Source organism: Perca fluviatilis, chromosome 6 (assembly GCF_010015445.1).
Source record: "Perca fluviatilis chromosome 6, GENO_Pfluv_1.0, whole genome shotgun sequence".
NCBI classification, from domain to species: domain Eukaryota; kingdom Metazoa; phylum Chordata; class Actinopteri; order Perciformes; family Percidae; genus Perca; species Perca fluviatilis.
The window spans coordinates 18,281,344-18,305,843 of NC_053117.1; the positions used below are offsets into that span (position 1 = coordinate 18,281,344).

Genomic DNA, 24,500 nt, shown 5'->3' on the forward strand with positions numbered 1-24,500 from the left:
CGTTGTGGTTAAAGTCATGGGATAAGTGTGTAGATTTTTGAAAACTGTGTTCAAGCGATGAAAAACCAACTAGAGTTTGGTCCACATGAACTGCTGCTGTGCAGACTGTAGTTAGAGTTTTGCACTGTGACTCCAGTTGTGCCCACTGTCGTTTAGCAATCGAATTTTTTTTAACACTATTTAAAAAAACAAGTCTCTATTTAAAACAAGCCCTACCTCGACCAGCTACAACAGTAAAATGCTGCTTACACCTGGATGCATCTGTATTTAATCTAATACGTAATGTCACATATAACAATATTTCAGTCACATAGGGGCCATTTTTCTGCAGAACAAGTCCTTTTACTTTTGACACATTAACTTAATTTTGCTGTAGGTTTTTAAATTGTTGTACTGGCAAGATTATTTCAATAAAGCATCCAAGTACTTCTTCCACCACTGCTACTACAAAAATGAGTGACTGACATGTTTAGGAATGAATATGATCATAAACCTGGATACCATTATGATAATGCATACAGGGATATGAATAAACATTAGGTAACACTTTACTTGAAGGTATCTACATAAGAGTGACATGACAGTGAATACATGACACATGAACTCTAACCCTAACCCTAACTTGTCATGACAAAAACCGAATGACACTATGACAGAAGTGTTATGTCATAAACGTTTATGACTTGTTTATAATGTTTATGACACGTTCATGACAGTGTCATGTCACTCTTATGTAGATACCTTCATGTAAAGTGTAACCAAACATTATATCCTGAATAAGATCAATAAGACTCAAAACTGAAATGATGTGCATGTGAAAGGAACTAACTGATCTGCTATCAGGTCTTAGAAACCAACAAAAGGAGGCAAGAATCCTGGCTGATCAAACATTGACAATATATGTTTAACTGTGTTATTTTGATGAGTGGAGTTTGAACATTTTCCATCAGTTTGAGTTACAGATAAACAAATAAAGGTGAACTTTGATCTCAGTGGCCTGTTAAAATCCAGATGGACAGCTACCCTCAGCTGATCACTGCTCCGTCTACCAGAGCGATCACGGGTAGGAACTAAAGTCTGGAATGAAAAATAAAGAGACTGTCATTTAATTTATTTTTAATCTCTGTACTGTGTTAGAGAACTAGTGAATTACACACTTTTCTGCTGCTGGGTCAGGAGGCAGTCAGGCCAGGTGATCGGTGTTAAGGGACTATAATCATGTGAAACAAATGCAGTGTGTGTGTGTGTGTGTGTGTGTGTATGTGTGTGTTTGTGTGTGTGTGTGTGTGTGTGTGTCACATGGTAAGGATATAGCAGACAATTAGTGAACCATTGAAAGGCTCTGAGATGTGCCGCAGTAACACCACACTGTGACTAATGCCATATACCTGTATCAGCTATTTCTGGCAATAAGGCTGGGTTCGCAGATGGTTTATATTTCCACTGAAACACAGAAAGGAAAAAAAGCAGGCCACCAAATAGTATTTTTTGCTGCTCTGTGGGCTGGATTTTCATCTACATGTATGATGCCTACTGCTTTGTGAAAGGCTAGAGTGCATGTAGACCTACACACACAACCCCTGCTGTAGTGCAGGAGTTAATGAATTCAGATGTGAGTGATAATCATTAACAAAGTATTGGGACATGATGACTGGGTCCGGTCCCATAGGAGTCTACATGTGAACACCTCACACACTTCTCTGTCTGTCTTTCCTCCATCAGATCATCAGGATTGAAACATGAGTGCCTTCGTGACTCTCTCAACAGGCCAGAGGATGCCCGTGGTCGGACTCGGCACATGGAAGAGCGGCCCAGGACAGGTAGAACTAAATAGGCTTTGTTTGGGCTGATCACATTTTTGGAAATTGTTAAATGATTTAAAAGAAAAAATACAACTAAAACTGTGTATGTGTCCATGTGTTCTCAGGTGAAGCAGGCAGTGCTGGCAGCTTTAGACTGTGGCTACAGACACATTGACTGTGCTGCAGCATACAGCAATGAACAGGAGGTGGGAGAGGCTCTGTCTACCAGGCTCGGCCCAGGGAAGGTAAGGAACTCGGGTTCAGCGTGAATCACATGTTGATCTGGACAGCTCATTCTTGACCTTGGAAACAGCTGTTGACAAAATAATCTCGACTCAAGATCCACTTACTGTACTTCCTTGCTCTGGTGCTTTCAACCCTATCACAGTTGTAAAACAGTCAACATCAGTGTAGACAAGATTAATTTATATTAATATGAATTATTAATCGCCTGACGTATGCTGGGATTGGCTCCAGCCCCCCCGCGACCCTGTGCGCGGGATAAGTGGTTGACGATGGATGGATGGATGGATGGATGAATTATTAATAAAGTTAGTGTTGGGTTTAGGATTAACAGAGGATTCATGATTTAAATACATTCTGGGTTAAGATTGAGAGTCTACAAATGCTGGGTGACACTGTTTACTCATAAACCTCGGATAACTTAATAATAATAAAAAAACAAAAAAGTGTTATTGAAACATTTTCATGATACACCTGAAATCTACTCTCTCTGATTCAAACATACACAACTACCTTGAACTATCAGGCATGATACAGCAACTACCAGGTTTTGATACAGCGAATGTTTTTTTGTGCCCATTATCCTTTTCCCTCCAGGCTCTGCGTCGCGAGGAGGTGTTTGTAACATCCAAACTGTGGAACACCAAACATGACCCGGAGGATGTTGAGGAAGCGTGCAGGACCAGTCTGGCCCACCTGGGTCTCTCCTATTTGGACCTGTACCTTATGCACTGGCCCATGGCATTTCAGTGAGCAGCTGCACAAAATGATTAACAGATTTTGCCTCCCAGTGGTTGTCATCGTGTGGATCAATGTGACGTGACGTAATAACATTATCTGAAGCAGCCGCTGTGTATGTGGATGTCTTAGGCGGGGGAAGGAGCTGATGCCTCGACGAGAAGATGGAAGTGTTTGTTACTCTGACACACACTACAGAGATACTTGGGCAGCCATGGAGAGCCTAGTGGACAAAGGTCTGGTCAAAGCTATAGGACTGTCCAACTTCAATGCCAGGCAGACTGATGACATCATCAGCATGGCCAGACACACACCTGTGGTTAACCAGGTACAATGTGGCTTTCTCATAGGCCAAAATGAATACATTTGATAAGGTTTTATTGACAATAGAGAATGTCTCAAGTCAGAAATAGGCTTAAAAACTGTCAAATTGTGTGTCTCATTGTGCCACAGGTGGAATGCCATCCTTATTTGTCTCAAACAGATCTCCTGTCTCACTGTCGGTAAGTATAACTCAAGTGTAACACATTAAAGGGGTTAAAGCAAGAAACCATTTGTGAGCCTGAAATGCTGCCCTGGAGGAAATGCGTACAATGTATTGAATTAAGTATTATATAAATGTAAAAGTGCCTGCCATCTTTAAGCCCTGACATTATCAAAATGTATTTTCTTTGAGGTCAATTCCATCAAATATTGTTCCCACTGTGTCAGTTATCAGTGCATACACCTCTGCCTCAGGTCCGTGGCGGTTTGTGTGACAGCCTACAGTCCTCTGGGCAGCGGGGACAGACCCTGGGCCTCTCCTGATGAACCAAGTCTGCTACAGGATCCTCAACTGGGAGCCATCGCCCAGAGATACCAGAAAACACCTGCCCAGCTCATTCTCAGGTAAGACACAGGACCTCAACGTAAAAGCTGTAAGCTCAGGCGTACAATCAGATCGAACCCCCGACCGCTTTGGCTTAAATCTTTGGTGTCCTTCTGGTAGGTGGCATGTTCAGAGGGGTGTCGTGTGTATTCCTAAAAGTGTGACGCCCGCAAGGATCCGGCAGAACTTGCAGGTGTTTGACTTTTCTCTGTCAGAAGACGACATGAAGCTGATCGAATCCTTCAACCGCAACGAGCGCTTCATTGTCCCAGCAGTCAAGGTGAGTCACTGATCGTACGTATAATGCAATTATCTAATCAACCAATCACATGGCAGCTGCTTCAATGCATTTAGGGGTGTGGTCCAGGTCTTTAAACAATCTCCTGAACTCCAAACTGAATGTCAGAATGGGAAAGAAAGGTGATCTAAGCAACTTTGAGCGTGGCATGGTTGTTGGTGCCAGATGGGCTGGTTAGAGGATTTCCCAATCTGCTCAGTTACTGGGATTTTCACGCACAACCATTTCTAGGGTTTACAAAGAATGGTCTGAAAAAGGAAAAACATTGAGTATGCTGCAGTCCTGGGGGGGCGAAAATGCCTTGTTGATGCTAGAGTTCAGAGGAGAATGGGCCGACTGATTCCAGGTGATAGAAGATCGACTTTGACTCAAATAACCACTGGTTACAACTGAGGTATGCAGCAAAGCATTTGTGAAGCCACAACACGTACAACCTTGAGGCGGATGGGCCACACCAGCAGAAAACCCCCACCGGGTACCACTCCTCTCCACTAAAAATAGGAAAATGAGGCTGCAATTTGCACGAGCTCACCAAAACTGGACAGTTGAACTGGAAAAACGTTGCCTGGTCTGATGAGTCTCGATTTCTGTTGAGACATTCAGATGGTAGTGTCAGAATTTGGCGTAAAAACAAAATGAGAACATGGATCCGTCATGCCTTGTTACCACTGGGCAGGCTGGTGGTGGCGTAATGGTGTGGGGGATGCGATCCTATCAATATGGGTCAACATTTCTAAAGAATGCTATTAGCAACTTGTTGAATCAATGCCACAAAGAATTAAGGCAGTTCTGAAGGTAAAAGGGGGTCAAACACGGTATTAGTATGGTGTTCCTAATAATCCTTTAGGTGAGTGTATGTTTATATACGTATATGACAGTCCAAAATTAACTTAACGCTCAACTGCTGTAGACTCAGATGACACATCAGCCTGTTTTAGATTTCCATGAATCTCTGCTGAGAGCTGGACTATAAGAATCAGGGCCATAGTCCTGAAGTTTTCTGTTGTAAACACATTTTTATTAAGATGTATAGTGTCAAATCATAACAAACATCTCAGGACACTTAACAGATAGAGGTCAAGACCATACTCTATACAAACCCTCATGTATAAGGTGAGCATAACCAATTCATTTTTTTTTTTTTTTTTTTTTTTACAGAGAGATGGCAAGAGTGTGTGGAGAGATGCAGAACATCCTCATTTCCCCTTCAATGATCCTTACTGAGTCTACACACAAAGAATGCAATACGGTCTTTAAAATTGACTGTCACACACACTGAAGAAACCAAGTATCTAAACTGAACTCAAATATGATCAAATGTATTTTCCCTTTGGGATGAATATTAATATTTAAATGACTTAATTTGTAAAAGAAAGTGCTTGAATCATGTTTTCCCAATCACTTCTTTAGTGTGATTATAGTGAAGAATAAAGTGACTGCCACTGCCAGAGTGACACTATGTGGTCAGTATAAGAACTGCCCAATGACCATAGCTTTGATCAACTGCATATTTTACAGTTTAGACCAGGGGTCACCAACCTTTTTGAAACAGAGCTACTTCGTAAATATTGAGTCATACGAAGGGCTACCAGTTTGATACACTCTTCTGAAATAACAAATTTGCTCTGTTTGCCTTTAGTTATACATGATTCTTAACGATACTCCTCTATGTGAAGAAACTGATCATGTTATAATTATCAATCAATAATTATCAATGACTTAACAAGGTGGGAAACGGATATCAAAATTCAATTTTCATTTTTAGAACAGGCCTGAGGGCTACTCGTGGTCCTTGGGGGCTACCTGGTGCCCGCGGGCACCGTGTTGGTGACCCCGGTTTAGACTCTTTGAAGAGTAAATCACTGAACAGCAGCACTGCTCGGAGATTAAGCTTTTTATCCCTCTTTCGTGTCTGTCTCTACTGTAAAAACTATCAAATGTATTATTAAAAATGTACATGAACTATAAATAAAAGAAGTTTCAAAACGGACACTGATAACACTTCCATTTTGTGAGATTTTATTTTCAACAACATAACCTTGACAAATTTGTAATACATTATATGCTACCGTTTAAAAAAAAAAAAGAGGAAGTCATAAGCAATGTTTTTTTTTCTTTTCTTTCTTATAGTCTAGCATAGAATCCCATCACTAAAGCCGTTCATGTTTGTTGTGATATACTGAGAATGAGGCCACTCACTAAGACCCCCCATCCCCAATCTGCATCAGACACTCACCTTCCATTTCCAACAACCCCTTTACCCCCACCCACATCAAAGCCAGGGCAAACCAAGCGGCTACATGCGTTCTCCAAGGGAAGTCATACAAAAAAAAGGAACACATGAAAGAAGCACAAAGTCCTAAAAATGTGGAATCTGGTGAGAATTTGTACAGGTGTGATCCCAGTACTGACCACTGTAGGGCAGTGTACATTTATCCATAAAGGTCATCGTCGTTGTCTTCATTGAACACTGGACCAGTGCCAGTTCCTCCTGAGCCATGGGTTGGACCACTGCCTCCTGCAGTACTGGAGGGAAACCTGGAAGAGAAAAAAAAATAAAAATAAATAAATAAATAAATGGAGGGTAATTTACCATTTCTATAGGGAGCTATTCTATGATATGCAACTAATATATCTGGTAATTTTAGTACTTTTCAGTGTGAAGTAATTTTCTGTAGTCAGTGATTCTAGGAAAATGCCTTGACTAATATGATAAAGCTTTTCACAAACATCTTTTTAAAACATGCAGATTATTTCTAATGCCTATGTGGACAGCTACCAACACCAATATAAAAATGTCAGAAAATATACCTGAAGCTGCCAAAGCCACGGCTCTGCTGCAGTGTCTGAGCAAACATCTCATATTTGCGAATGTCATTGTCACTGACGGAGCGACGAGCAAATCGCATTGCCTCCTCAAAGTGGTCCTTCCTGATCTCTGGCACAGGATCATCCTCTTCCACCTCCTAATGAAATAAAAAAAGAAAAAGATGTGTTATTAACATGTTGAACATCTAAAGCAGCAGCAGAGCAGTAGGGTGGAGATGCTCATCCAGATGAGAAAATTGACCAATGGGACAGAACAAGCACGGACCATAGCTGATGGGTTGGTCTGCCTCTCCCGCTCTCTGCGGATCTCATTCTCGATGCTCTCTCTGATGGCCAGCTTACACGCCCGCTGGCAGATCTCAGTGAGATCTGCTCCAGAGAAGCCATTGGTCATCTTTGCCAGGTAGTCCACGTCCACATCCTAACAAACAAGTTACAAAATAAAAAAATGAAGTACAAATTTAGAAACCTGTTGTACATACGGATTAAATTCTAATTAAGTTTATTTAAAATCAGAAGTTTCATAAAGCAAACATGATATTTTAACAAACTTTGAGCATTATGAGCATTTGACAGAAGCCTGGAACTAAAAAATAAAAAAAATATAAAAACTTTTTGTTTGCATACAAACAAAAAGAATATAAGAAACCGCAACTATACGAGTAGCAGCACTGTCACCTTGCTGATGGGGCTCTTGCGGAGGTTGGCTTTCAGGATGCTCATCCTGCTCTTCTCGTCGGGCAGGGGGATGTAGATGAGCTGATCCAGACGGCCAGGTCTCAGGATGGCAGGGTCGATGATGTCTGGTCTGTTTGTGGCTCCAATGATGAAGACGTTCTTCTTGCTGGACATTCCGTCCATCTCCGTCAGGATCTGGTTGATGACGCGGTCGGCTGCTCCGCCACCATCTCCCACGTTTCCGCCACGGGCCTTGGCTATGGAGTCCAGCTCATCAAAGAAGAGAACGCATGGGGCTGCTTGACGAGCCTGGAATCATCACACGGACACACAAAATGGTCTTACAAAACGATGTAGAAAATGTTTAGAGTAAAAGTGAAGCATGTGGTTGTTCTGCAAATTAAATGTAAATTAGAAATTAAAAAAGGTGGTGTAGATTATTTTTTTCTGCACCCAAGTTCTATGACAGACACCTGTAACAACATTCTTACCTTGTCAAAGATCTCTCTGACGTTGGCCTCGGACTCTCCAAACCACATGGTGAGCAGCTCTGGCCCTTTGATGGAGATGAAATTTGCCTGGCACTCGTTGGCGATGGCTTTGGCCAGCAGAGTCTTACCACAACCAGGGGGACCATAGAACAGCACGCCCTTGGATGGGGTCATGCCGAACTTGAGGAACTTCTCCGGGTGCTCCACTGGATACTGCGTTTAAGGAGAGGGAGAAAAACGCCGCAAGATAAAAACATTCCAAATTTCACTGTTTGTGATACATTCGTTTCAGATAAACTTCTGCAAGAGGTTCATACCTGCACCAACTCCTGCAGCTCCCTCTTGACATCATCCAGACCTCCGATGTCCTCCCAGGTGATGTTGGGAACCTCAACAACCGTCTCCCTCAGTGCAGATGGGTTGCTCTGGCTCAGGGCCCACTGCAGGACAGCACTCCGCATGTTAGTAAGGGCTCAGAAGGCTAATATAGGCCAAATGAAAACATTTTACTCCTACCATATACCAAAGACTATAATCACGGATTTTACCTTGAAGTCATCCATAGTGACAGCAAGTGAGTTCATGACTTCAGCATCGATGGTCTCGTCCTCAAGATCAATCAGGTCCATCTTCTTCCTGATGGCCTGCAGGGCAGCCTCGGAGCAGAGAGCAGCCAGATCCGCACCCACATGTCCATGGGTCTCATTGGCTACCTATATAAAAAGATACACAAGATTAATACTATATTTAATTTCTTTTGTCAACTAATGAATGTTTGCGTCACGTAGAATGGCAAATGTTGAATTCAATAAACACACTGGATGCTGCACACTTTGGCCAAGAGTGATCACAGTCCTCTATTTAAAAGGAATGTAAACTTGCAGCACCTAAATTGATAGTATAACAGCCATATTAAATACAGTCTCTCATATTCAATGTAAGTAAATAAATAAAAATTAGATGCAAATTCCTGTGTAGTTTTACTTTGAACTGACAAGGCAATAACCACATGACTCCCTCTCTTCAGGGAAGCAGTATGTTGTGGTGTCACCTGACTGCAGCAAAAGAATGATGTGTACAGAGAGAATGGTGTACAGACCTGTTCCAAGTCAACATCGTCAGCCAGTTTCATGTTCTTGGTGTGAATCTGGAGTATCTCCAATCTGCCAGTGGCATCGGGGATGCCAATGTCCACCTCCCTATCAAAACGCCCTGAGGTAGTGAAGGTTCAAACAAACTTATTATTAGTTCCAATTGAAACAGACTAAGAGCAATAAGGCAGTCAGCAAGAATAATTACTTATTGCCTCCCTGTAATGGTGTGGCAGAAGTAGTAACATTTCAGATTGCACATATGGGGAGGTAAAAAAAGTAGCCAGGTACATTTTATAAAGCATCGGTTTTTGACGACTAGGCAAGATCCAATTCCAACCAGTTGTCAAGGCTGTCAGAAACATCCCACACGCCTTTGAAACTGTACAGAGTTGTAAGAAACTGGCCCAATACTGAACGGAATACTAAATAAACAGCAGCCAGCAGTTTTAATCAGTGAAATGACAACATGCTTAGTAAGCCATGCACACAGAGCAGCTTCAGGTTATATAAAAACTGTAGCATTGGGTCTATTAGTGACATTTCTTAAGTGCATAAGTCAACTTAAGGCGAATTCCAGTCGATTTCAACACATAGCTCTGCTTGTAAATTTGGAGTGCTGTCTGTAGCGAGAAAAAAAACAAAATGTGTGAGTGCTGTGCAATGTCAGCAATAAATACAAATTGAACTATATTAGGACTATAATTAGAGTATTATAATTCGACTACTTCATACATAGACCTCAGGCATGCAAACAAGTCATGGGTAAAAAAGTTGAGAAGGATACAGCGGACCCCTGACTATGTAGGGGGGTCTGGGGGTATGCTCCCCCAGAAGAAAAATGTGAACATTACAGTGCATGTCTCCTAGCAGTGTCTATGTGTGAGCGTGCTCGCGTACAGCGGAGTCAGAGTTTCTTTGTTGGCGTTTATTCAGGAAGCATTAGCACAGAACACACAAGAGATTTTTTGCATAATTATAAAACTGTGGCCGGACCAGATCCCCCCCCCAACCCCCCATTTTTCTCATCCGATCTGCACAAATCACGTAGGGGACTCATTTTGGTTTCAAAACTGCGAATTTAGGCGAAAGAAATTGCCTGAGACCTGCATTAGATGCTTGTTCTACTTCACTGCAGCAACTACAGTAACTGAACACACCGAGTAAACAGATAATTTACCAAATCTCCTGAGAGCTGGGTCAATGCTGTTGGGTCTGTTGGTGGCAGCCATGACGATGACATGAGCTCTCTGTTTCAGGCCATCCATAAGAGTCAGCAACTGGGAAACAATGCGCCTCTCCACCTCTCCATGAGTCTACAAAAAAAAAAAAAATTACAACATGCATTGTTGCTGTGCAATTCACATTTTAAACGTTAGACATTAGTGTCTGAATTTAAGCACTTTGGCAAGTGATCAGGATGACCGTGACATCACAAAAACCCCAGCAGCTATATTTAAAATCAGAATGTGAAGGATTAATTGTCAGAATGAAATTCCAAAATATTAAGACATTTTACATAAATAGACTACACTTTTTGTGCAAAGGCTTTCCAAGGTATGGACAATGACAGCCATTTTCAATTATTTCAGAACACTCCTAGGTCATTGTACAGTTGTTCAGCTATCCATTTAGTTTTCCTCTCTTCCCGCTCACCTTCTCTCTCTTAGGAGCAATTGCATCAAGCTCATCAATAAAGATGATGGCAGGAGCATTCTTCTCTGCTTCTTCGAAGGCCTTTCTCAGGTTACTCTCGCTCTCTCCTGCCAGCTTACTCATGATCTCAGGACCTATAAACGGAAAGCCAAACATTTTTATTTCAGAGAAAAACGTAAATCCTGAGCTCAAATTATACAGACATTTAATTTTATTCCTTATAAATTAGTATATCAAAGCAACCACTGATAGGATTCTGATAAATACGTATTCTAACCAATAAAAAACATAACCAACAGCAATTACAAGGCAAAGCAGTCTGGGACAAACCCTGTATTATGATATGGCCCATACTTTGAAGTGTCTACAGAAAATAAATACAGATGGTGTTCATACCATTAATCAGGAAAAAGAAAGCTCCAGTTTCATTGGCTACAGCTCTTGCAATCAAGGTCTTTCCGGTTCCAGGAGGTCCATATAGCAGGATTCCACGTGGGGGCTGAAGAAAGGAAAAAAACCTTATTAACAACATTATACAAACAAAGTAAGCCAAACTAAACCAAAAAAGGAGGAAACATGTCATGAGGTAGTGCATCTACTTCTTGCGATTAAAACACTGTAAATGTACTGTAACGTAGGCTCACGGTATTCCGGACACTTTACCTTTTTTCCGCAAATTCTATAAATACTTATTTATGGGCAATATATACGCGTCATCCTTGCCCCATCCTCAATCCTTTAACACATTGATATTTTATGGTGCTTACTGCGTCGGAAGTGTCCAGAATACAGTGAGTCTACATTATACCAGACATACTAAACACAACAGCAACGGTGTAGAAGACTCCTCAAGTGCTTTTATAATGTCAGTTACACAGCAATATATAGCTAAAGCAAGTCAGTATTTGCCACCGTCATTCCTGCACAAGGATTATTGTAGCACAAGCCATTAGTTACACAAGCTTAGTTTAAAAATTCTACAATGGAGCCCAAACACATTTACTTGTTCCTCAATTCAGATCAAAATGGTGCCTTACCTTGACACCTATGGCCTTGAACAGTGCAGGGTGTCGAAGGCATCCCCCCCCCCTCTTTGATCTGAGCTGCTTCCTCCTCCTATTCTCATAACCAACCTCGTTCCGGGACTCTTTCCTGCATTTATAACACAACAGGTCCCCCATGTTTCATTTTTTTGCCCAAGTGTGTACCCATGCATCCCCCACCTCTCTCCTGATTGGCTCTCCCTCACAGTGGATGACTGTATCAGGAGCAACAATGCAGTAGGGAGAGGGGTCAGTCTCTACCACCTTGAACTCCACAGCACGCATGCCTCCTCTGACCAGGAAAATATCACCTTCACAAAAGTAAAAGAAAAACCATGTTAATTTTACACTCCAACAGAGCTGCACCGTATACATTAAAACATTTGATCAGCCAGGTAAAATAAAAGCTTTATTCTGACAATGAAAATCAGGCTCACCTTTGCGAATTGGCCTGTAAGCCTCCAGAAAGTATGGCTTCAGGTAGACCTCAAACAGGTTGCCAGTAATTCCTTCTACTGTGTCATCTATTGGGAGGACGTGGATCCTCTTTCCATACTTCACATCAGGACATGGCTGAATGCTGAAGGAGATATTAGACTTAACACCATTTGTTTTGTTTTTTGTTTTTTTTAAAAGGGCTGTGCAAAGTATTTAAGACAAGCGTATGCTTTTTCCCCACCTGATGACATCACCCAGTCTGACCCTCAGATTGTTGCGGACCACCCTGTTCATGCGAACCTTTTCATCAGAACAGGTGTCGTCAGACAGCACAATGCACACAGTCTCCCGCCTCTTCTTTCCTTTCATCAGCACTGTGTCTCCACGGAAGAGCTGCAGCTCGTCCATCTTGGTCTTAAGAGACATTATACAAAGTTATTTTGTGCATCGCAGTATTATTACATTTAAATTTAAAGATGAAAGATAGTAACTTAACTGATCTATGACAGAACACAGGGTTTAGAATTTGTAGATACGTTAGCCATGCATAAAGCCTTCTGAATGTCTACCTGAGATAGAGAGACCACACTGTTGTCTTCATTGATGGATTCATCAACAATCAGTCTGTTGGGTCTGCTCTTCTGTTTCAGAATTGCAGTGGCTAGATCATCATTTTTGGATCTATGCAAAGAAGCAGATACAACATTGTAGGTCAAAAGAAAATACCTCTTATTGTGCACCATCAAGGTCTCATGCAGATCCTACAATAATAAAGCTGCTCAAGTTAGTAAGTAATTGTGTAATAGAAATATCTGTACAGGCAACCATCAACATCTCACTATTCCACATCAAATTAATGTTAGGTTTGGTGACTTCATTAAATCTGTCCATGTTAAACCAGGCCCCTAAAGTGCTCTGTGAAACTTCTCAGAGTTTCTAGTCTGGTTTGTCTATGGGGAATTGGAAAACACCATTTGGTGAAACATCCCTTGCAGGAGAGCTTTCTGTGTTCAGGGGGTCAATATGGTTGACTCCAGACCTACAGAGCTCTAAATTGATCATTACTTGTATCATATTAAAACCAAGATCAAACAGTGTGAAGAGAAATCCGGTATACTGAGTATTCAAGCATGATTGACTATTGGTTGGGTTTTGTATTGGTAGTTAAAGTATTTTTACCTCATTGTCTCGGTCCTCTTTTGAAAACTTATGATAATGGATATTAGCCATTAGTCATAGGAACCTAATATTCTGTTCTTATGTCCATGGATTATCAATGACAGTAACTAAGAATGCTGTAAAATTTTGATTATGAATTGTCTTTTGATAACCAGATGACAAATTGTGCAGTCCTGCTTCGCCCAATTTAGACATCTAGGCAAGATCAGGTCATTTCTTTCCTTTGCAAACTTAGAAAAGCATCTGGTATCATCTGGTGAAACATCTGAAGACTGCAGTTGATACAAAACGCTGCTGCTGGGCTTTTAACTCGCACTAAGAAGTGATCACATTACACAAATCATTGCTGCCTTTCACTGATTATCTGTAAGTTTTAGAATTGATTTTAATGCTCGTTTTTAGCCTTGAATGGTTTGGCTCCTGCCTATGTGATGTTTTAATTCCCCATGAGACTGATTGCTGCTTGAGATCCTCTCGCACTTGAATACAAAAGTCACAAGGCTTTTGCTGTACCCCAGGACCCTCACCTGTGGAACTCAATGTCAGAGGATCTCAGGCTGGCGAACTCCGTATCCCTTTAATTAAACCTTTAAATCTCTTGCTATGATTTACTTTTATCGTATGGCTTTTTCTAACCGATGGCATTTATTGTATTTATTAATATAAGACTTGATCTTATTTACCTCCATCTTTAATTGCAATGCACTTTGTAACTTTATTTTTTTTTTATTTTATTTTTATTTTTTTTAAAAAGGAGCTATATAAATAAAGCAGTTATTATAAAACTGGTAGCTAGCTAGTTTACACAACTCGCGACTTACCATGAATAACGTTATCTACGGATAATACCTACAATCATGCGTACATTCAAAATACCGTCACCAAATAATCAATAACGTTAAATTAGTTAACGCTAAGGTTCAACATGGTGACCGGTTTCCAGAAAAGTCTAGGACTGGTTTTGTAGTTTCTCTCTCATGTTGTTAGCATGCTAATGCTACCTAGCCTTATAGCTAACTGCTCGCCAGATGACACAGCAAAAGAATTAGAAAAAAAAAAACTTTGTTAGCTAGCTAGGTAAAAACTGAAGTTACAACTCTACCATGACATTTAATACATTACTTGTTAACATTAGCACGACCTACATAGATGAGGAAATAAGTAGTTAATTTACGTCCGTTAAGATAACAAAAAAATAGAGCCCAAGTAAAGCGTCGATCATTTAACGTTGGAATGAATAACGTTAGCTTGTTAGCGTTGATGCCCAGTGTAGAGCGGCTGACAGCTCGTCATCTAAAAAGGACTAGCGTTAACGTTTATTTCGTGTTACTGTCAGCCTATAACACAAGTCTATACCAATTGCTCGTTATATTTATAACGTTATTTGTTCGTTTACAATTTGAAACCACTTCTGAAAATAGGCTATTAGCCGGCGGATAGGCCAACCTGTCGGTGTGACGGTGGATGGCTTTGGCCTTAACACTGTTGCTAAGCTAACGTTAGCCCTCAAACACGACAGCGATGACTGCGCTTTGTCCAGTTATCGCTGTCACACCGCTGGCTAATTTAATACGGTTAACTGACCACAACGACAACCGTGTGGATGACAACTGTCGGGATAATACCCACCAGCCAGTGGGTTTTGCTAAGTTAGCTAGCTAGGTTATTCCACCAACGGACTAAAGTGCGGAGGCTGCAGTGACTGACCCCATTAGCTCTCCTGCTAATCGAGCTAACTTTAACAAACTAACGTTAATGTATTCTGAGCTTACGTTAACCGTTTAAAAGGCATTTGCTGATAACCATTGTTCAGAATAACGAATTTTAATAGGACTAAATATATGTCTACTTACTCCCCTCCCGAGGCCATGGTTGTCCACCTGGATTACTTTTAATAAATAAAGAAATTCTAGCTAAATGTTTAAGAGGCTTAACCGGTTCTCGTTACTCGACGTTCTCTGTGATTTCACACGAAAGACCAGCCGTTTCCGTGCTTTCCTTTTACAATTATACCAAGAGCTGGACGCATCTGGCATTCTGATTGGCTGGAGGCTGTCCATCAGAATGGGTAACCAATGAAATAATGTCGAGTCTGACGTCACCAAGAATATTGTTGAAACTTGGCCAGTTACAAATGAGTGGGATGTTCCTATTTTTACCAACCATTCTCTTATTGGTCATTTATGCCTGTCGCCAAACTTCTGACAGCCAATTACTTTGCACCGCGTTGTTATTGAAGAATCGTATAAACATGAAATTGGTCTTTTACTCTTCACTAGTGCAGTGCCCATTGGAAACGTGACTGTTCGGAACGGAGTGCTATTTTACAAAAAATAGATAGCAGATTAAACCCGGGATTTTCAATTTATGCTGGCTGAATTTAACCGTGATTCGGTTTCAGGAAAAGCAGTGCCACATAAATTACCAGATTTATTCTGTGCAGCTAACCTGGTACCTTATCCTTTCAGTCAGTAGTCACTCCGATGTATTTTTGCCTTATTATTAGCCACAGGTACATATTGCCATTCAGGATACCGTTATTTTTAAATTGATAATGAAAAAACTATGAAACAAAACTTAATTCATACCCTCTAAACTAAGAAAGAAGTCAGGTTTGAATTAAATACTATTACTAAGCTTTTTTACAAGATATTTATATATAGATATTTATTTTATACATTTTGTGCATTTTATTTGCAGGAGCAATCCATAAAAAAATTGCTTTAAATAGGCATTTTAGAGCTGCAACACAGTTTATGGTGTGTATCTTCTAAAGTTGTATGTATTATGCTTTATCTTAAAAACCATAATCAATTATTAAAGTTACTGTCTTGATTACTCTTGCCTGGCCAACATACACTTTGTATTTCCTACAAACCAGTTCAGACCAGTATGTCAAGTAATCTTAATTTCAATTTAATCTTAATTTCACACCCCACATTGTGTTCTCAGTCTCAAACAAACAAGATGCTTTATTTTACTGTCCCAGTAGATGCATGTTTGTTGTGGGTGTGGGTTTCTGTTCACAGGCCAGAGAAAGTTGATCCTGTTCAGTAATTGATAGGGTATACTTCTTTTGTGTCTCTCTAGGCTGACAATGGAGGACCAAGTTCCTGTATTCTGCGGCGCAGCTCCGAGGAGTCCAACAGAGGGCCGGACTGGGGTTCCTGTAGGTACACAGATAGACTCCTGCAACACAGAAGGCATATACCAGTTATGAGAGTAATATCACAGCATAGTAAACATGCTCTGTCTAAAGCAGCAAGAGACTGATTAAATTACTAGGGCTTACATGTTATTTTCTTAAAAAAAAAAATCCTGTTCAGACATAGTATTCTAAATCAGCACATATTCAGATTGTGTCTAGATCCAACTGTGACAGACTCCAGTTCGTATGTGGCATCAGAATGCATCTCAAATGCATTTTGAGTAACCACTTATGATCAGATTTTAGCCTCCCTGTTTATATTTGAGTTTATCTGTAGGAAAATGTTTCCTCTGCTGAAGAGAAAAAAATGCACATTTGCACATGGCCATCTTGACCAAACAGCTAGAGAAAACGATAGAAGTCCTTACTTGATGCATCACCTCCGGTGCAAGCCTACAGTTGAAATCACTAAAGTGTTCTTATTTAACATATATTGTAGGTATTTTATCAATCTGTACAGTGGAATATTGTGAACCACTTAAAATAATGCATTTATCATGGTTGGTGTGGTTTTTAAGTTGTCTAACTTAATTTCTTAAGTAAATAATATATTTGAGTTCATTACCTGGTGATGAAATTTTCCCTGCATACCAACAACAATGAAGGGAAGTGATATTATGGAATACTAAATGCTTCATCGTTTTGCTGTAAAATTGTCAACAACATCCAAATCAACTGGTTTTGTGAGATTTGTATTGCTTTATGCACCTTAAAAGTTAAGCAAATGGGGATATATCTGTGTTCACCCCACTCTACCCAGTGCATGGTCCCATGGGTTCCTGACCACCTCTGAGTGTGGCTACAATCAAATCCCATGACCCCACAGTGGGTTTGGGCACATTCACATGTATTAAGATCTGTACATGTATAACCAGGTCATCAGAGATGCATTTTGAGTGAACAGGTGTAAAATGTGCAGATACTGTATGATAAATTGCACACTATAAACCACAAACTTAGCATTGCAGTGTAAGTAAGAATGACAGTGTCTTACTCCACTGAGAATTGCGGGGTGAAGCTCCAGGTCTTTTCCCAACAAGCTGCTGCCTCCCACCTCCTGCCAAGTCTCCACAGCACCTCACCACACCACAGCCCTGCACTCGTGCACTCTGAGACAGCACATACAGCGTGATTAACAATCTAACGAAGGACCATGCAAACCAAGTACTGATTCACCACAGTCCTACGGTACATTCATGTCAAAATGATACAGTTCATGGGTCATACATGTGCAGGACTGTAGGTGTTGTGTGTAAAAAAATAAAAATGATGTGAAGATCATAGCTGAAGCTCACATTTATTAACCCAATCAGACCCTTTTGCTGTACTGTCATTACCAACACATGTACAGACAAACACTGTTCAAATCATAGTTCATAATGCTAAGTATAGGCCTAAAGACCATTTGACTGACCTTAACTTGCCTCTGCCCTAGTGCACTGGCCTTAATCCTATGTCCAAAATCAAAAATAGCTTCAAGCTCTGCTCTATATATCATTAAGTTACAGCTGTAATGTGTGTATACCTGGGAATGCCTGCATGCTGAGCTGCAAGTCTCTCAGTGCCTCTCTCAGTTGATCAGTCTGGGTGAAGCTGATGCCCCTACCAGCGAGTGAAAGCCCCTTCAGCCTCTGGAGGATACACAGATCTGTTCCCTGCTTGCCAATCATATCTGTACTGGGAATCTGTGGTTGGAAACCTGTAATTAAACAATAAACAGAATAAAATGTAACAGTAAAAAAGTGTGATTCCTCTCTGAAAGTATCAAGAAAAAAGAAAAGTACTTACTTCCCTTTTTAAAGCGCACCTTTACCAGCAGGTTGAAACACCTGTAATGCAGGGTGCAAGCTTGTGTGTTTGTTTATAATCCCCAACACTGATGACAGAAATAAAGCCAATTTCATCTTACAGACCTTGTGTAGTGAGTCACTGCTTGTTTCCAGTCCTTCAGGTGAGTGTGGCAGTGACCCTGGAGGAGGTAGGCAGCCCCCGCCCAGAGCAGCATCGCCACCCTATCGTCACCCTCTGCACACAGAGGCCTGGTCTCAGCCTCACACTTCTCCTCTGGCTCTTCCAACACCACCTTCTCTGGCAGCAGCTCCAGTGTCGTAGTGATGACTTCATCGCACAGCGCCATGCAATCAGCGGGCCGTCGGGCCATGAGCAAGGCAGCGCCAGCCTGCAGGTAAAGCTCGGGCAAGCTAGGGAGGGGAGGGCCCTCAGCATGCACCTGAGACAGAGATATACAGCAAACAGATGTCAATTAACGTGTTAAAGTATTCTTCCCTAGGGGAAATACATCATGGCTTCTCACAAATGAGCTCATAACATGCATGCGCTTCGAGTCAGGGTCCTGCATCCCCCTGTCGGAGTTCTAATTCGCTATTGCTATACAGAGCTCACTGTTAAATTATCATGTGTGTCTGTCAGTGTTTTCAGTCTTACTCCATGTTGATCTTCTGAGTGAAGAACAGCCAGCAGGTCCAAATAATATTCCACACCATCTGACACCCTGAAGAGAAAGCACCCATTCAAAAACTACAATGTGCACTAGGTGGCATGTTATCTGTCCCTGTCTGTACTTGTATATGAAACTTTTTGTTTTGCTGTCCATCTTGACCAGGACTCCCTGGCATAAAGGATATTGTATCTCAATGGGACCTTTCTGGGGGTTAAATAAAGGATAAATAAATAAAAAATAAATGTGTAGACTACTCTCATCTCCATCTATGTTTTCTGGTTTTAAGCAGTGGTCAGGTACCAGAAAAAAGACAATGCTGGCCTTCTCACCTCTCATGGTGCACACACTTCAGGGCCAGATTGTGAAGAACAGAGAGGGCAGAGGGAACTGAGAGCAGGCTGCTCAGGGATTGGCTGCGCAGCAGTAAGGACGGGGAGAGGAGGCGAGTACCAGCCAGAGCAGGCTCTGTGGCAAAGGGCAACATCAAAGTCTGTGGGACAAGAGAGGCTTCATGTTTCAGTATGCAGGCCTACACCTACGTGAATATGTGTCAGTGTCCCAAATACACGTTTGGCTCACCTGCTAAGGGCAATTCTACAACAACACAGGCAGATACTATTTTTTAACATACAAAATAATGTATCTACATCAACAAGACAAACATTTAGACACATTTTACAGACACCTTTTTGCTTTTCCTATACGTACTGATTACTTGTGCTACTCACTGAATGCAGCAAACAAAGAGCTTGGATCTCAGCCTGTGTGTTGCCCAGCTGTCTGTAAATGAGCATGCTCTGGTACAGAGCACACACACATCGGGAGTCTGTTTCCAGTGCCTTCCTGTAACACTGCAATGCCATCTGAGGGCGGCTCTGAAGACAAATGCAAACACACACACTCTCACTGGATGCAAATGCTCAAACGTGTTATGCCAACGCATAAAACATGCCAAATTTCTGCTTCTGTTCTGTTTGTGTAGACTCTGTCTGCATGTTTACCATATGGGCAAGGCAAGAGCCTGAGAGGAGGTGCGTGTATGCTATTAGAGTTCTGGGAGCAGGCAGGGAGGAAGCTGTCTGCAGACCAGACAGCGCTTCTGAACTCCGGCCCTCACTCAAACTTTCTGCACCTTAAAACATACAGGGGACAGCAAAATACATGATTAAATTACTCAAACACAAGGAGTCAGATAATAGTGTCTGTACTGCTACTAAGTTTGTCTGCCTCCTGTTTTAGTTCATACCAAGGTGACTTGTGTATTTAGAAATTGAAAGAATGTTGCTGACCTTGGGCAATAATAGTGCAGATCTGCAATAATTCAAAAAGCCTTCTTGGGTCCATCACCAGTAGTGGAATGTCAGAGGACTTTCCCCTTAGCTCGCTCCTCCCTTCATCCCAAACTCCGGTAGAGAGTGTCTCAAACACAGAGAACAGCTCATCCTGCATCACCGGAAAAAAATACAGTGTAGCTTTACAGTATGCCACACAGTTGGGGACTTAGCATGCCAGCATATATACATTTTACTGCAAACATAAACACCACATATTTAATTTATCTGTGGGATTGGAGGGAATATGGGGGAATATCCTAAATTTCTCATATATCGATATAATATCCATATATTGCCCAGCCATACATGATGAGTAGACTAGGTTTTATATATATATATATATCACATAGCCTTCTCCATGGTTATGTCACAAACAAACCATTATGGAGTTGACCTCGGAGGCTAACTGACTGACTCTCCATTTGAGCATGTGTGTGTATTTCAGGCCTGTGTGTAATGATTTCAAAAACAATGTGTAAATTGTAATCCCCCACTGATTTATGATCAATAAACTGTATAAATTAAATTAAACCACACCAAACAAGTGAGGAGGGAACACAGCCTAAAACAGGATCTTACCTGACATTCCTGTATAGTTTTCAGCTGGCAGGTGGACAGCCATATTGCCCACTGCAGACAGAGAAGGTACAGTACACAGGGATTCAAAGCTGTGTCTCCCACTGATTTGAGAACTGTTCTCCAAAACACAGGAGGGTCTGAAGCAACGGGGGCATCTCCTGTCATCTGTAGAACTGTAGGGAACAGGAGCAGGCTGTTAAAGTCAGAGCTGAGCAATCATTTCAAACTAATATACGTAAAACTGAATGTGTGCTATAAGTTCCTGTGTCATTTACTGTACATGTAAGGTTTTGTCATTTATCATTTCACAGCGTAGGTCTACCTCTCTCTGTGGCTTGTGTGAGGAGCAGCTCAGCTTCTGAAAATTGAGACTGAGCAGTGGAGCACAAACACGCATTGTACACCACTGTCAGCTCCAACTGTAAATAATCTGCAAGAGGAGGGATACCTGCAGGAGAGGGACATGGGAAAATTAAAGGAGGGCGATAGAAGACGCATAAGGTAACAGCTGAGCTCTCCAACACAACAATTAAGGCATTTGTATGATGAAGGATATAGAGCACCTTGGATTTTCTTTAAAAGTTTGTGAAACTCAGAGGAACACCATCTCAGATGGGTCTTGTTCTGGTCCGGGCTCAAGGCATCTCCTCCTCCTTGCTGCTAAAAGAATGAAGTGAAAGCAAACTGGAAAGTAACCAAGTATATAAGTGTATTTAAGTACTATACTGTAGTACAATTTAGAGGGACTTGTACTTTACTTGAGTATTTTCACATTGTATGCTACTTTACATTACTATCTCTCAAAAACATTTTCTATAGAAAACATATGATCAGTTTTCCAATGATTCATAGAGATTACACTATCCAATTGTATAAAATGTGCTCAAACCAGCTCCACCTCAACTTTAAAATGCTGCTTACATGTTAAAACATGCGTTATAACAATTATAATGAAATGCAATATATTTATGAAGAGGAGCAATATTCTGCATAATGGATAATTTTACTTTTGATATTTGAATCTGAATGAATATTTGTCAATACTCCTGCATTTAAGTAAAACTTTGAATGCAGGACTTTGTTATACTGTGATATATTTACAATAGCTACATTAAAGATTAAAAAATTCTAAATAAACATAACAGTGGAAGAGTGTTAAAATGTCACAAAAGGATAGTATTCGCCAGTATGATTGGATACCAGAAGTATACATTTAACGTTAGAAAAGATTACACACTAATCTATTGCTCTCTTAATATATTTTCAAGCATAAACAGATTTATATAACGCCAAATTAACGTTGCAGTATTTAGCTAATGATTGTGCATAGATGATTGTGTATAGGCTAGCTAACGTTAACCGCTGAAAAGACGAGACACTTAACAGCTAACTTGCTACCTTGCATTTGTCTACCAGCTCGTTGTTTTCCTGGATCCATCTATATAATAAAGAAAGCGGTTGACACATTTGATCAGACATGACATCGCCGTTTTCTGAAAAGTTGTTGGTGTTTTGTTTAAACTTCCCCTCGTTTGTCAAAGAGCGGAGCTAACACAGGAAGTAAACATCAGTGGGAGTTTAGTGCAGTGGGGCTGTGCTGCTGCCCCCTGTGGACACATCAGGAAATGACACCAGCAGTCTGCTTAGTCTCCAGCAGGTGGTGCTGTGACAGAGCCAAACCACAGACTGTATAAAAAGAGCCAACCTCACTTGGGTTCTGGAAACTTCAACTTAAGGATTCTATTTTTACAGCCACAAAACTGTGAAGGGCTTCTGCTGTTTGTGTTTTGTCATTAGCTTTATAACCCTCCAAATAGACATACAGACACACTCATCGTTGTACATTGTACATTTATGTATTCAGTTTGACTCTGCGTCCACTCATTACATTACATTACATTACATGTCATTTAGCTGACGCTTTTATCCAAAGCGACTTACAATTGCTATATATGTCAGAGGTCGCACGCCTCTGGAGCAACTAGGGGTTAAGTGTCTGGCTCAGGGACACATTGGTTGATATATCGCAGTGGGAATCAAACCTGGGTCTCCCACACCACTCATTACAAAAATGTGCATCGGCCACAGTGATATCCACCCATAATCACACACACGCTTACACACACATGCTTACACACACACACACATACACACACACACACACACACACACACACACACACACACACACACACACACACACACACACAATACATACAGGTCTAAAGCAAGTAAACGCAAGCCAAGGCCGTAATTGTATTGCAGCTGAGTCATCCTTGAGACTGCCAGGACAGCCATTTTTCTATTTGTCCCTCCCAAGGTGACTCCCTCTTTTCTCACCCTGTTCCTCTCTTCTCATATCTCTGTCATCCCTCCATCAGTGCATCACCTTGTTCCCTGTTGTCTGCAACCTCCATTGTCTGTCTTTATCACAACTCCTCCTTTCTTTCTTTGTCTCAAATCACAGAAAACTCTAAATATACCACCATAGAAAAACAAGTGAAACTTCTGACATCCACTGCTCCAAATATACTCAGACACTTGTAGCTGTAGGCATGCACACACAAACATACACAAAAGATGTGTTTCATTCCAGTTCCCCAAGTGTTTTTTTCCCCTCATAGGATGGGTTTCAGTTTTTTGTGACATTTTCCTCTGCATCGATCCTGCTATTTTCCATCTCTCTCTGTCTCCCCTCTCTCCATCCATCCCTTCAAGGACAAGGTCATAACATGGCAGGAGCCTCTTCTTTTGTGTTGTCCCTCTGCCAATGTCATTCACATGGCAAGACTTCAAATTTTCATTAAAAAAAGGTTTATAAAAAAAATTGTTAGTGCGACAAATCCACCCATGGCAGCATTCAAGTGCAGATTGTGTTCTATTTGATAAAACCCAACAACAGTCGAAATCTGCCTGTTTTGTTGGATTTAACAGCTCCCCAGTGTGTGGCTTAATACTGTTCTGATTACGAATATAGTCACCAACCATCACTGGTGATAAAACCCAAAACGCGTCCATTTTTGTAATATTTCTCCAACAGATATATTCTATACAGAATGAGAAATTGAGTCTTTTGTCTTGTAGACTTCAGCTGCTTAGTTGGTTCAAATAACAAGGTATTGAGGAACATGAGCTATACTGAGATCCTCGTAACGTCACAACTGAATTCTGCCTACTCTGCTCCATTATCCTCATTTATAAAACATGAAGCTAGTGGAGGGAGGGGATGTGATGCATGTTATTTCTGTCCTGCATGGCCCTCAGCTCCCTGAACATGTGAGATGTGGTGCAAAACACATCTCACTGTGTTTCCCAAATAGCAAACCAACACGTTCCAACATGGATTTCAACACATTTGAGAAAAAGTATGATAAACTGTAATGGCTTTCACCTTTAAAAATAAGATGTAAGGACCTTCAGCAGACATGGTTGCTGGAGGACAGGCTAAGGGCCTTGGCTATCACACAGTCCTGGGTGTCATTGGGCTGACAACACACATGTTCACAGGGACGAAGAATGGCTGATACAGAGAAATGAATGTGTGCTGAACCATCTATTCTTCAAG

The 24,500-nt window shown here is 41.1% G+C and overlaps 3 protein-coding genes across 5 annotated transcripts; 1 reads left to right on the forward strand and 2 right to left on the reverse strand.

Annotated features, from left to right (window-relative positions):
• Positions 1-1,026: 1,026 nt before the first annotated feature.
• akr1a1a (aldo-keto reductase family 1, member A1a (aldehyde reductase)) lies at positions 1,027-5,939 on the forward strand. The gene is made up of 9 exons (XM_039803088.1): positions 1,027-1,063; positions 1,723-1,820; positions 1,928-2,047; positions 2,643-2,794; positions 2,916-3,111; positions 3,237-3,286; positions 3,522-3,671; positions 3,772-3,931; positions 5,108-5,939. The coding sequence occupies exons 2-9, from the start codon at positions 1,740-1,742 to the stop codon at positions 5,171-5,173; spliced, it is 975 nt and encodes a 324-aa protein (XP_039659022.1). The 5' UTR covers positions 1,027-1,063; positions 1,723-1,739; the 3' UTR covers positions 5,174-5,939.
• A 6-nt stretch (positions 5,940-5,945) lies between these two features.
• LOC120560503 (valosin containing protein) lies at positions 5,946-15,361 on the reverse strand. The gene is given in 16 exon segments (XM_039803085.1): positions 5,946-6,487; positions 6,761-6,915; positions 7,044-7,199; positions 7,457-7,765; positions 7,948-8,160; positions 8,265-8,387; positions 8,496-8,660; positions 9,047-9,159; positions 10,219-10,354; positions 10,695-10,828; positions 11,091-11,193; positions 11,732-12,048; positions 12,175-12,317; positions 12,417-12,589; positions 12,745-12,856; positions 15,208-15,361. Coding segments are annotated over 16 exon segments (2,475 nt in total). The 5' UTR covers positions 15,225-15,361; the 3' UTR covers positions 5,946-6,381.
• An 888-nt stretch (positions 15,362-16,249) lies between these two features.
• fancg (FA complementation group G) lies at positions 16,250-22,519 on the reverse strand. Of its 3 annotated transcripts, none has more exons than XM_039803087.1 (14): positions 22,335-22,514; positions 21,500-21,593; positions 21,259-21,384; positions 20,937-21,109; positions 20,313-20,466; positions 20,025-20,155; positions 19,752-19,898; positions 19,353-19,513; positions 19,008-19,074; positions 18,476-18,792; positions 18,351-18,391; positions 18,088-18,261; positions 17,557-17,671; positions 16,250-16,543 (listed from the first exon to the last, which is right to left on the reverse strand). In XM_039803087.1, the coding sequence occupies exons 1-14, from the start codon at positions 22,413-22,415 to the stop codon at positions 16,441-16,443; spliced, it is 1,884 nt and encodes a 627-aa protein (XP_039659021.1). In that variant the 5' UTR covers positions 22,416-22,514; the 3' UTR covers positions 16,250-16,440. The 3 variants fall into 3 exon arrangements, 2 of the variants coding, with proteins under 2 accessions (XP_039659021.1, XP_039659020.1); XM_039803086.1 differs by having other exon boundaries at positions 21,500-21,596; positions 22,335-22,512; XR_005639489.1 differs by lacking the exons at positions 16,250-16,543; positions 18,351-18,391 and having other exon boundaries at positions 17,558-17,671; positions 21,500-21,596; positions 22,335-22,519.
• Positions 22,520-24,500: the final 1,981 nt, after the last annotated feature.